At 50.4% G+C, this 13,389-nt stretch overlaps 1 protein-coding gene across 1 annotated transcript in view; it reads right to left on the bottom strand.

The window, feature by feature from the left end:
* Positions 1-13,389, bottom strand: part of EFCAB6 (EF-hand calcium binding domain 6) — a 226,274-nt gene that overhangs the window by 9,904 nt on the left and 202,981 nt on the right. Inside the window, exons 28-29 of the mRNA XM_046010713.1 lie at positions 6,467-6,694; positions 499-729 (exon numbers count right to left, since the gene is read on the bottom strand). Of these exons, the coding sequence (XP_045866669.1) occupies positions 499-729; positions 6,467-6,694 (459 nt within the window). The remainder of the gene's footprint in view (positions 1-498; positions 730-6,466; positions 6,695-13,389) is intronic.

Genomic DNA, 13,389 nt, shown 5'->3' with positions numbered 1-13,389 from the left:
CAGGCCTTGGTTTGAAATTGGGTCTCTCCGCATCTAACGTAAGGATACCTATTCGAGCCTCAGTATCTTCAGCTGTAAAATGGGAGCAACACTTCACAGCAGGCCACACAGTTGGGGCCTTGCACACACTGCCTCCCTACCACGGGATATTTGCTTTCTTGCCTGATGAAACCCCAGCTTGCTGACATCTAGAGTCTCCTGCCCCTGCTCCTGAACCCATTTCTCACCCTAAAGCCGCCTTATTCCTCCTCCCGCACCCCACACCTCCCTTCCACCCACTCTCTCCCCAATCTTTGCTCACACCTCCGCCCTTCCTGCTCCAGGCGGGTGAGTGCTAAGGACACACCTGTGGACTCCTCTCCTGTGTCCCTACCCCAGGCTCTGCCCAGGCGACCTTCTCAGTCACCTGTCCCTTAGAGACTCTAGGCCCCTTAGGTCCAGGGGGGTTGGGGGCTTTGGGGCCCTGGTGACAGCGGCACGACATCAAGAAGGACTCACACACGGGTGGCTCGGAGGTTTCAACCCGGCCTTCAGGTCGTGAGTGGGCGATGAAGCTGCAGACCTGCTTCTGTCCGAGACTTCGGGAACACTGCTGCCCCTTTGGGCCTTGACGGAACTGCCAGCGGTCGGTGGTGTTGCCATTCTCTTGGAGCTGAACAAGCTCAGGAAGTCCGGGTACTTCAGCCTGCCCTTGGCATTGACCGGCATCTCGCTCCACAGTCTGTCAAACTGGCAAAGAAGCAGAAGTCAGTCCCCAGGGTGAGCGTAAGAGCCCAACGGAGTCTCCTGTGGCGCCCCTGAGACGTGGGTGGGAGCTGGGGAAGGCCAGCGCTCACAGCAGAGGTCCGAGACCCACATCTGTAAAAAAAAATTGAAAAGGGGGGTAACCCCACTTGGTCTGTGCTTGATGGAAGCCTCTGAAAGACAGACAGGATTATTCATTCAAGAGGATTCATTCGTTCAAGAGGATTACTCATGGCTTCCGCAGGACATTTTTTAATTGAATTGTGCCCTTAGTGAGTAGTTGAAGCCATTAAATGCTGTGATGAGTCACAGAGCCTGAGCTGTGTGTATATAAGGACCCTGTGGGGGGGAAATGCAAATCAAAGCCCGGTCCACCTTGGTCCTGGGAAGGCCGGCCGGACTCATTTCTCTTCCTGCAGGCACCTGAGTTCTGCCACGCCCCGCCGCCGCACTCACAGCCGCAGTGCGCAGCCCACAGAGGGCCAGCGCTGCCTCCCCACCGGCTGGAAAAGGGAAACCAGAGTGAAGCATGTGGCTTTGGGTTGGTTCCAGGCCGTGTCTGGACCATATGAGCACAGATAGAGAGCAAAGTGACCCCAGCATCCTACCTGAGCCATTCTTGATGACTGAGGGCTTTCAGGGAACTAAGAAGAGGGGTAACTTAATTCTGAGTTGGTTTTTAGGGCCTTTCAGAATGGGCAGGGCCCCAGATTTCAGCACATGCCAAGGGGAGCAGTGTCCCCTCCTTTCTGTGGGCCTGAGCCTTGGCCTTGGCCAGCACTTCTGGCCTCTGGGTTTCCCAAAGGCAGTGATGAGAAACCCTGCTGGCTCTGTTTGAAATTCTGGAAATGAAGCACTGAGGGGTAGGGAAGAGACAGGGAATGTTCCAGGCCCTAAGAAGGGAAACAGGTTTAGTCTGGGACAATATTCTTGACTAATGTTTTAAACTTTTTATTTCAAAAGAACAGTAGATTTGCAGGAAGTTACAGGATGGCTCTAAGAGACACTGTGTGGAAGCGAGAGACCTTGAGAAAGTGGCCACGTGGCCTCGGAGAGAATTCACCATCACCAAGGGCAGTGACCACCTCCAACTGTCTCCCTTCAGGAAGGTTCTCGCAACCCCCCAGGACAGATGACTGGCACTCTTCTCTACCTTCTCCCTTGTGCTGAAAAGCCACCTGTGCAGGTGACATCGCCCTTCCTGGTCCTGAAGCTGTCTGAAGGTCATCCGAGACTCGTCTTCGAAGGTTGAACATCTCACAAAAGGACTAGCCCACAGCAGGTGCTCTGGAAATGTTTGCTTAACTGCTGAAAGCCCTACAAAACTCACAGAAGACTGACCAGACAATGGTAGACCCTTTAAAAATGAGGGGGGACAGAGGGCACGAAGCCATATTGTGATCCCAGTCCTCATGCAGGGCTTTCAGGAAACAGAGCGAGATGTGGCTGAAGAAGAGAAAGTGGGTTGTGGAGGGCTCTCCTGCATGCCTGTGTTAGCAACATGGGGGAGGAAGGAGGAGGAAGGTCATGTTATCAAGGGTAAATGCAAAGGAGGGTATGAATGCTTGAGGATGCGGTGAACACCTGAAGCATGGAAGCGAGGGTATTTATGGAACCACAAGGACAATAATGTGTCTCCTGGTCTGGCAGGAGGAGCAGGGAGGGACCAACTCCTAATTAAATCTTTGGTACAAGTGAAAGTCAAGGCAGGACCACGGAAATCCTCTCTGTACCATGAAGGGCAGAATGAACGCTGCCAGGACGACGTGGAATTGGATGGGTGGGAAGCGGAAGCCCACACGTGGCCCCTCAATCTTTTTTTTTTTTTTTTAAAGATTTATTTATTTGACAGATAGAGATTACAAGTAGGCAGAGAGGCAGGCAGAGAGAGAGAGAGGAGGAAGCAGGCTTCCAGCCAAGCAGAGAGCCCGATGCGGGGCTCGATCCCAGGACCCTGGGATCATGACCTGAGCTGAAGGCAGAGGCTTTAACCCGTTGAGCCACCCAGGCGCCCCCGTGGCCCCTCAATCTTGATAGGTCCGCACACCCAAGAGCACCGACGGAAGAGAAGGATGTGGCACAGGACAGAGGCTGCTAGGGGCTGCGGGGATTGGAGAGGCATCAAGAGGACCGGAAACGGGCACCAAGAGAGTGTGTTCTGAAATTACAGGCCTGGGAGCCGGGCGTGAAACCCAGGCAAAATTCTGGCGGTTTGTGAACGAGCTGAAAGTGAGTCAGTTTCCACGTCACGGCGGCAGATCGTGCCCTTCCTGAAATGTCCCCTTCAAACTCGGAGTAGCAACTGCCTTCTGAACACTGAAAAACACGTGACTTCGGGGTCCACTGCTGTGATGGGGAAACTGCCAGAGAGCGCCCCTCCCATCCCCACAATGAGAAAGTCAAACATTTACCAAATCAGAACGTGTAAGGCCCATCAGCGAGCGGAGGCTCCAGGGAGCCCAGGGGACCGAATGTCATGGAGCCCCAAGTCTCCAGGAGAACCAGACGCCCCAGCCCTCACGCCTGGCAGAGCTCGGGAGGAAATCGGCTACAAGGTTAACAGATCCGTCCAGGGCAAGTGTGGGCTGGCACCAGGGGCTGGACTGGCCGGGAGGCCCAGACACAGGTCATGCACACGCTCACACGCTCTCCTCCCCCCGCCCCTGTCGCGGCTCCGGAGACAATGTGCACGACCACGGCATAGACAGACTCATTTCTCCAGAGCCTCCGTTCAGGGGAAGTGAAAGCCTAAAGCCACTGGGGGAGGCGTAGCCAAACCCACTAAAGACCAGGACCCCCAGGGGAGGGAAGGAAGAAGCAAACCCATCTGCCTCTAGGAGGGGTAGGAACTCCCTCCCTCAGGGCCCAGCCAGGGATCCATGGCGCCTGGGGGAAGGATGTCAGCAAAAGGCCTGGGGGAGGGGCGGCAACCCCAGAGTCTGCACCTGTACAGACCAAAGGTCAGAGGTCAGTGACGTGGCGGGGGTGGGGGAGGAGGATTGGAAATTCTCTTGCCCAAGACCCACCAGAGTCAAGGTCGCGTCTGACTGCCATAGAGGGGTATCAGGGGTGGGAACGTGGAAGAGGTGCCGGCTCTGGGGCCCACACACGGTGGAGGCTGGCTCCTGCTGGAGGAGTCTGATGCCTGTGCACCGCACACCCTCGGCCTAAGGGCAGCAACAACAAACTCAAAGTTCAAGGACAATGAAGCCCAGAGAGGTTGAGTAACTTGTCCAAGGTCACCCAGCTGGACAAATGCAGAAGCAGCACTGAAACCCAGGTCTGCCTGTCAGAGGGCTGTTTGTTATTTGCCTGCGTGGTTCTCACCTCCTAGAGGCGTCTGTTAAAGAAACGCCACGTCTGAAATATTCAGAATGTTGAATGGTTCCTTTCCCTAACAGCCGCAAATAGAGCCAAGTCCCCAAGCAGTCGCCAGGACAGATCTAAACTGCCTGACCAGGAGAGGCTCTCTCTGGGGGTCCCTATCTTCTTAAGTCATATCCAAGTGGACCCAGCTCCTGTGGCCTTTTATTAGACATTTTCTGCTGAGTCACAAAGACCCATCAGTTTCCAACTCCACCTGCCCCGGAAGTCGCTCTCCTTTTCTGAAAGGTTAATTACACCGAAAGGTTTCAAAGATATGCCACTTCCCCTGCTTACGGAGCTCTGTAAGTCAAGAAAGCCGACATCTCAGCTTCATGACGGTTTTTGTTTTTTGGGTGAGCTAGTTTTTATACGGCAGATAAACCAAGACAGGAGATCTCTACTAGGATGCTGATTAACATGGCTGGAAGGTCCCAGCGTCTTCAGGGAGCCCTTCTGAATAATGCAAGTGAGGTCCAGACAATTTAGGCATGCCAAATTACTTCTGTGTCTCCCCGTACAGACACGGTACCATCCACCCAAGAAGGTCGTGGTACATGACTCACGCAAGGAGAAAAGGTGCATCTCTGTGGCTTTGCCTTTCTGTTTGCCAGCCTGTCTCCAGAAGCGTCCTTCCCAAATAGAGCACGATTTTTGCTAATCACTCCCCAACTTAAACCATGGTACTTACGCCAGACTTTGATGCCTCGATGATGCAGTCTATATTTGAGATGTGTCTGCGTATTTTTAGAGACAGCATTTAAAAATAAGTGCTTGATTTTGCTGGAGAGGTGGGAGGCTGGCTGTGCTGGGCATGGTGGAAGCTTTCTTAGTGGACAATTCAAATCCAGTTCTGTTCCACACGCCGGATATGCTAGCATGCCATTAATTTACATCGATAATTAGAGTAAAATTTTGCTCATTTAGATGAAATGAAAAATCTTTATTAGCAAAACCTTTGTTAGTTGGCCCCATAGAATAATAAATGCAACGGGATTAATTTTAAAGGTTTCTATCCGTTTATGGTAATGGAGAGAAGTGTTTGCAAACAGCGATCTCGCTCAGCTTTGATGATTCTCTGGGACTGAACTGTTGGGGGGAAAGCACTTCCATTTGTTAACAAAAATAATCATAATGCTTTGAAAAAGTGGGATTTTAGGAAAGTGAAATCTGACATTCATATTACTCATTATGAATGAATTCCTTCTGTGGGGTGCGAGTTTAGAGGCCTGAGTGGGGAGGGGGTCGGCTGTATGAATACTCTTAGCCCTTAATCCTGAAACCCCGAGAAAATGAGGGCTCATCGTGGAGTGACCCAACCTGGGAGCAGACAGTGACCTTTCCACCCAGGAACCCGGGCTGAGCCGAAGCAGAGTCAGAGGAAGGACGGGGGTGGGTCACTTCTGGAAGTATTTCGGATTTCAGTTTCCGCCTGAGCCATTCTCTGGGATGAGGGCGGCGGCTTGTTCGACCAGTGGAGAGTGCTGGGGAGGGAATTCTGCTTCCATGCATGGATCCCTGGTGCTCTGTGTCATCCCGGCTGTTTGGCCACTGGACCGTGGCGTGGGAGAACGTGGACACTGAACCCACGACACCATCCATTCACTAGGACTTGCTGAGCACCTGCTCTGTGCTGGGCTCTTTTTTGGGCATTTGGGTCCCAGTGAGGAACAAGCCCTGGGCGCTGACATGTAGGGATATTATGGACCGAAGTCAGCAAGCAAGGTGGGCCTTGAGGATGCCGTCCTGCTGGGAGGTGCTCTTGGCCTTGGAAGGTCATCACGGAGGGCAGAGAAGCCAGACAACAGGTTGTCAGAGCTAAAAAGAGCACCATTCAGTTTTTGAGGAGGAAACTGCTGAGAATCTCTTCTGTGATGGGCAGGAGGCCCTCAGAAAGGGTGGCCTGTGTCCAGCCCGTGCGGTGGCCATGTCACCAGCATGGCCACAGTGGTACCCCCGGAGCTTCTGGAAACACCGGCAATGGAACCAGGGGGAGAGGGTAAGGGGGTTGGCGGGAGGCCCAGAGCAACTCCCAGGCTCTACGCTGCTGTGGGGAGAGACTGGCTGCCCTCTAGGTCACACAAGCCCAGCGAAGGAAGAGGGAGCATGGTCGTTGGAGCCCAGTTTAATTTGATTTTTAAAATTTGATTTTATATGTGCCCTGGCGGAAAACGTGCAATTCATGCTTATTACATAAGCAGAAGGCTCCTGTGAGTCTTCAGTAAGATTGAAAACAAAACAGTAACAACACCACCTCCCAAAACCTTCCAGCACTTTCAAGATAGAGAACAGCCCTAAACTCTGGCCTGATGCGTTCATACAACACCGCGTAGGACAATGAACCAAATGCATTTCGTACTTGCTCATCTGTCAGAATCTGGACGTGGCGGGAGCAAATGGCCCTGAATTCATCCCTGGAGGCGGTGTTCGTTTTCATGGTGTCGAAGTTCTCGAACTCCTGAGCAATGGCGCGGTAGTGGGAGCCCACCGCCTTGTGCAGCCGAGCCAGCAGCTCCTGGTGCGCCGTTTTCTTGGGAGACGTAGACGGCGGGCCTTTGGGCATTTTCTCAGCCCACTCAGCAGCAGTCTGGGCAAAAAAAAAAAAAAAAAGGAAGATTGATCCTTATAATAAATAATAAGTCATCTGGTGGCTCTGGGCCCATCGCTCATGGCAGGTTCCCAGGGGAGCCCCGGCTCCGTGAGGAAAAGTGCCACCCAGACGCGGGTCTCAGAGGATCCAACCAGAGGTTCGGACTTGGCTGAAAGGGAAGCCCAGGCTCCCTGGCCTCGGAGAGGGAGCCACACGTCAGGGCCACCGTGCAGGGGGGAGGTCACGTGGAGGCGGCCCTGGGGAGGTCAGGCCTTTGTTCTCATGCATTCGCTCATTTGCTCTGTCCTTTGGTTCACTTCACAAACACACAGCGAGTGTCCGCTCTGAGTTAAGGGAGGAAACGCGGATCCAGACCGCTCTTATTTCTGGACATCAGTGCAGAGGATTTACACTCCCAGTGGTTAGAACTGGAAGGGCAGTTTCCGAGGGCCCTTACTACGACGTGATGCTGCAGCACCACTGCTGGCTAAGGGTTCCCTTAAGCCTAAAACTTCGAGGCCCACAGGGATGTCAGCAGAATCTGTGGGCTCGGAGGCTGAGCAGGGCAGTGGGGCAGGCCCGCTGAGCCCCAGGCTTTCCAAACCTCTCCTGGGCAGTCTGGAGGCCGAATGTCAGGGCCTCATGGCGCTGTCCATGGTACCTGGGAGCCTGGAGGTGGGGCGAGCCATGGCCTGGGCTCAGGGGCCGCTTTCTGGAGGGAGGAGGAACAGGCTGTGGGGAAACAGGGGATGGGGAGAGAAGGAGCTTCTTACTGGATGTATAGGCTATGTGCTGGTGAGAGGGCCAGGCAAGGTGAGCAGAGAGGAGCCTGGGGAGGACCGCAGACCACGTTCTACGTGTGCTGATGACCACTATGGTGGACAGGCGGGACAGCAGGAGTAGCAGACGAGGAAGTTACTTAGTGTTCACCAGCAGATGCTAAGATCACAGGGGTCTCTGTGTTCAGCCTGGGGCCAGTCAGGAGGACAGACTGAGCTTGCGATGCAGACAAACTTGGGCAACTGGGGCTCAAAGGGCAGCGGCGTCCTGGGGAGTCACGGGGTCACGGGGAGCGGACAGAGAAACAGCCCTGACATCCACCTGCTTGCCGCAAGAAGAAAAAGGACCCCCAAACCAGACCTGCGGTTGCTGCCTCAGCGGTTCAGCTCCTGAAGTTTGAAGAAGGGGAGGCTGTGGGATGGGAGGGGACACTGGGCTCTGTGAGAATGCGTGGGTGACAATGCATGACAGCTGTCTCCTGACGAGGGTGAATTCTGAAATCTGCCGAATTTCCTCCATCAAAACCTGTCGTGTTGTTAGCTGTAACAGCTCTCATGATGCGTAGCACTGTGCTAAGACCTTCACAAGATTTTCATATCTAATCCCAACTAGTATTAAAACTGGGTCGTGTCTCATGAATAATTGTTCAACATCACTTGTCCTCAGGAAACTACAATTCAAAACCACAGTGAGTTACCACCTCACACCAGTCACAATGGCTAAAATTAACAAGTCAGGAAACGACAGGTGTTGGTGAGGATGCGGAGAAAGGGGAGCCCTCCTACACTGTTGGTGGGAACGCAAGCTGGTGCAACCACTCTGGAAAACAGTATGGAGGTTCTTCAAAAAAACTGAAAATAGAGCTACCCTACGACCCAGCAATTGCACTACTGGGTATTTACTCCAAAGATACAAATGTAGTGATCCGAAGGGGCACCTGCACCCCAATGTTCATAGCAGCAATGTCCACAATAGCCAAACTGTAGAAGGAGCCGAGACACCCATTGACAGATGAATGGATAAAGATGTGGTCCATATACACAAACGAATATTACTCAGCCATCAGAAAGGATTGAATATTTACCATTTACGTTGGCGTGGATGGAAGTGGAGGGGATTATGCTGAATGAAATAGTCTCAGAGAAAGACAATTCTCGTATGGTTTCACTCATGTGGAACATAAAAAACAGCACAGAGGATCACGGGGAAGGGAGGGGAAACCGAATGGGAAGAAATCAGAGAGGGAGACAAAGCATGAGAGATTCTTAACTCTGGAAAACAAACTGAGGGTTTGCTGGGGGAAGTAGGGGGTGAGGGGATGGGGTACCTGGGGAATGGGCAGTAAGGAGGGCACGTGATGTGATGAGCACCGGGCGTTACACGCAACTGATAAATTATTGAACACTACATCTGAAACTAATGATGTAGTACATGCTGGCTAATTGAATTTAAACGAAAAGAAAACTTGGTCATGTCTCATTTTCAGCAATTCCACAGCAATACATGTATTCTGTGTTACTCTCCTTCAGGATGGAGCATAATGTTACTTTATGAAGCTGCATCAAACACGGAATGATTCTGAAAATATCCTCAAAAACATGACCCCACACTTGGACCCCAGCCTGTGTCATCTTCAATCACTGAAAGGTAAACAGACACTTTTAAAGACATCCACTTGGAGCCATTCAAAGCAAGTGAATGCTTTCCTTTTCCCATGCTAGAAACCGAGACTGACCTTACTGGTGGGTGTGATACATTTCCAGACAGTTACAGCTCACCTCCCATAGCTAAGCACAGGGCTGTTTCCCTAAACACTCCACGGGGTGTTGGCATTCAGAGTGCAAAGGAGTCTCCTCTAGAGGAGAGTTGTGCTTGAAGTCTGACATGACACTTGGTGCTCCTTTGTGCCCTGAGAAGGATGGGCCCCCAGCTGGGAAGAACACAGGTGGACGAGTCTAGCACAGGACAGTAGAAGTCCTGGGTGTGAGGCTAGACTCTGCCTCTAACACATCGTGTGGCCCCACACAAGCCCCTAGCCCCCTTTCCCCTTGGTTTCCTCATCGACCCAGAGGGAATAAGGAAGGGCTGGCATGAGACGGTTTATGTGAGTGCTCTTTGGAAGTTTTAACACAAGAAACACATTGGAAATCCTCTCATTCTACTAATAGATGTAGAAGAATTCTCACTAAGTAGATTATGCAACCTGGGTTAATACGGTTTCAACTCCAGAGAACACTGGATCATTTTTTTGGAAACTGGATCATTTTTAAGCAAAAGAGACATTACTAAATTTAACTTGAGTATTAGAAAGGCCTGAATAGACAGGTAACCATAAAAGAAACTGAAAAAGCTATTAAAAGATCTATCATCTATTATTAAAAAGGTGCCAAACTTAGCTGATTTTAAGGGCAAGCTGTATCTCACTTTTAAGCAATAAATAATTTTTACATTAGTCAAATAATTCTAGAACACAGAAAAGAATATACGGTGTCCCAACTCATTATATATATTTCCCTAACACCAAAATATGATAAACGATTGAAACAAAAAATATAAACTCACCTAGTTTACAAGCACTAACATGAAGATATTAAAACATTTTTAAAAAGACCATTAGGAATACTTAGCACCATTATTTTTAAATCAAAAATCAACTGGGGTTTATCCCAAGTATAAGAACCCTCCAAGAATTAGCAGACCTTTCAATTCCTTATATTAGGTCACATATCGACAGAGGGCAAAAGGCATTTAACAAAATCCAGCCGCTAATCCTGTTAGAAACGGTGTAGCCATTTCTACACCACACAGAGATAAATGAAGATCCTGTGTGTAATACGCTCTCCCTAATTGAGAGTATTAGCCAGACACCGTCTTCAAACATAATAAATGAGTAACATATTAAAGCACTGAAGTTTGAAACAAGAAAGGCACACTCGACTGTCAGTTCTACTATTCATGTTTTTAGAGGCTCTAGCTTTCGAAATAAGACAAGAAGATGAAATAAACTGAATGAATGTCGACAAAGGAGATTCACCATCATTTGTGGATCTGACTGTACAACTAGAAAATCTCCAGACAGTGAGGAAAGTGGCCGGAATAAAGCCAAAAATACAAAATAGCAATACCATTTTGGGGGCAATAACGATAACTCGTTGGAAACTATATCGTGAAACCGACGCACATTTATGCTGGTAACAAGCTCTTGAATACTCTGGGATAAATTTCATATGAAAGCACAAGACCTACACAGAGACAGCTGCGTATGTTCTACGGAGGGGCTGTCAGAGCAGGCTGATATACAAAAGGACGTGTACTGTGATTCCAGATAGGAAGACGCCATTTCAAAAGATTTCAAATTATAAATAAAGTTAATAAAATCTCAATAAAAATCTCAGTGGATACTTGGGAGAATCATCACACATATAGACACTAAAGTTGATATGGAGAATAAATATAGGAGAATTGCCACGAAATTCTTGGGAAAGGCTAGAAATGAAGTTTTTGACCTGCCAGATATCAACATGCTATGAACTTGATACAATCAGAGGAGTGTAGCTTGGTCTAGAAACATGCAAGGAAATCAGTGGAAACATGCAAGGAAATCAGTGTCCACCTGTTTTGATTGTTAGTGGACGAGAAATAGGCCTCTAACTGTGGCCAAGCCATGATACCACTAAAGCAGTATGGAATGGCGTGGCTGATTCCAAGATAGCTTTGGCTCAGAGTGACCTTGTAAGCAAGAAACAACATCCAAGTTTCAGAAAGGAACATTTTTTCTTCTTCCTGACCCATCCACTTCAAACCACGGTCCTCCTAGGTCTCCACCCTGGCAAAGGGAGACAGTCCTTCCGGTAACTTGGGAAATAAACAAGGTGAGCTCGTGGAACTACAGTCATTACAGAATCATTTACAAAATTAACAAGATTTTACAAAATTGGCAACAGTTTGGATGCCTGAGAGTAGGGAATAGTTAAATAAGATATATTTCTTTTTTTAAGATTTTATTTATGTATTTGAGAGACAGCGTGCAAACGCCAGTTGGGGGAAGAGCAGAGGGAGAGGGAGGAAGAATCACAAGCAGATTCCATGCTGAGCGTGGAGCCCAATGTAGGACTTGGTCTCACGATCCTGAGATCATGATCTGAGCCGAAATCAAGAGTCAGGCATTTAACAGACTGAGCTACCCATGTGCCCCAAGATTTGATAGTTCTATAGGATGGATTACAGTGTAGTTATTTAGAATCTTTCAAGGAATAATTTAATAATATCATAAAATTTTTGTGATGTACTAAGGGGAAAAGGATCCAAAAAATGGTCCAAATGATTGTGCATACACACGCAAGTATTAATGCTTGTTCTCTGGGTGGAGAAGGGCAACAACGTCAGGAGGATGGCTAGAGCTCCCAAGCTGGGAGGGTCAGGAGTCCTGAGGTCCGGGGCTTGGGACAGTCTGATGCATGATGCTCAGGACAGCCTGGTAGGGAATCCTACTCAGTGGGACAGCCTGGGCTGTGAGTCAGACCCCTGCTATTATGTGACTCCCAGAGCCCCGAGGAGCGGGCAGCACCTGTGCTGGGCACACGGGACACGTGCGCTGCCCTCGCAGAGAATGAATGCTCAGTGCACACCCATGAGTACTGTCCTGAGTCTTTCACGACCACTCATGGGATGTCTGGTATGTGCCAGGTGCTCGTCTAAATACTGGGGAGGCAGATGTACGAAGTAATCCTTAATAAGGTCTCTGCCCAGGGGGAGTCTCTGGGAGGAAGAGAGAGACCAGGGCCAAGCTCACCTGAGAGCAGATTCTAAGCAGGTTGCGTGTTTTTAGAAGAGGGCACCATGCCGTGGGCCCAACTGGCTTCCCCGAGGAGAGGATGACTGAGCTGGGAGGCCAAGGAAGTGCCGGTGTAAGTCAGCTGAAAACCCAGAGCCTGAGGCCATATACAGGGCCATGTTCAAGGCCGCTGGCCTGCAAAGTCAGTTCTTCCCACAGGCCCTGAGCTGCAGCCCGAGGTGCCCCCATCCTCTTCTGAGCCAGGAGGGTGGGAGGCCAGGGGTCACACACACACACACACACACACGGGCACTTGCCAATGAGAACAGAGGTGACGCAATTTCCTGTCCAGACACACAAGAGTGCGGGTAACTGAATCTTCTCACGAAGGGGGTTTTGCTGCCGTTAGAAATCGTCTTTGGCTGCCTGCGAAAGTAATTACCATATTTTCACTGCAGAAAACTTAGAAACGACAAAAACGCTACAAAGAATAAACAGAGATCGCCGCTCCCGCTGCTCCCTGAGCCACCACGGCCATCACCTCGGTGACCAGGGTGCACTGCCGACCCTGTGGACGGGGCCGCCCCCACTTCACACCGTGCCGCCCAGAGCGCTCCCGCCCTCCCTGGCCTCGCAAGGGCAGAGCCTCTTGGCATTTCCATCGGGGCACGCAGGGGCGGAATCTGTCAGGCGCCCCTGTTCTGGTTCTCATTCTGCTTTTGAACAAAGCCGCTCAGCCACCGCCAGCCTCGCTCCGAGTGACTGAAGACGCCAGGGAAGAACAGATGGTTCTTGGTCTGGCGCTTTTGTGTCCCTGGCACTTCTCACGTGATCATTATATCTGAATGGGGGAAAATGGTGCTTTTTCTATGACTAGAAGGAATGTTTCTCCTAATCAGAAAGGACACCACTATCTTCCGATGTAAATGTCACTTTCCGCTACTAACTAGGCTTTCCATAAAAGGCACCATCGGGATCGGAATGATAGCGGGGACACGGAGGACCACAGGGAAGGGATCAGGTGTCGTGCGCCCACCTTCGTCCGCACCATTGTCTGGAACGAGAGCCGCGGGGTCTGCACCCTCTCATCTAACACCTGTATACACACTGGGCTGTTCTGGGCGCTTAAAACAAACAA

Source organism: Meles meles, chromosome 7, assembly GCF_922984935.1.
Source record: "Meles meles chromosome 7, mMelMel3.1 paternal haplotype, whole genome shotgun sequence".
Taxonomy (NCBI): Eukaryota; Metazoa; Chordata; class Mammalia; order Carnivora; family Mustelidae; genus Meles; species Meles meles.
This window is presented reverse-complemented; position numbering and strand designations above follow the sequence as displayed.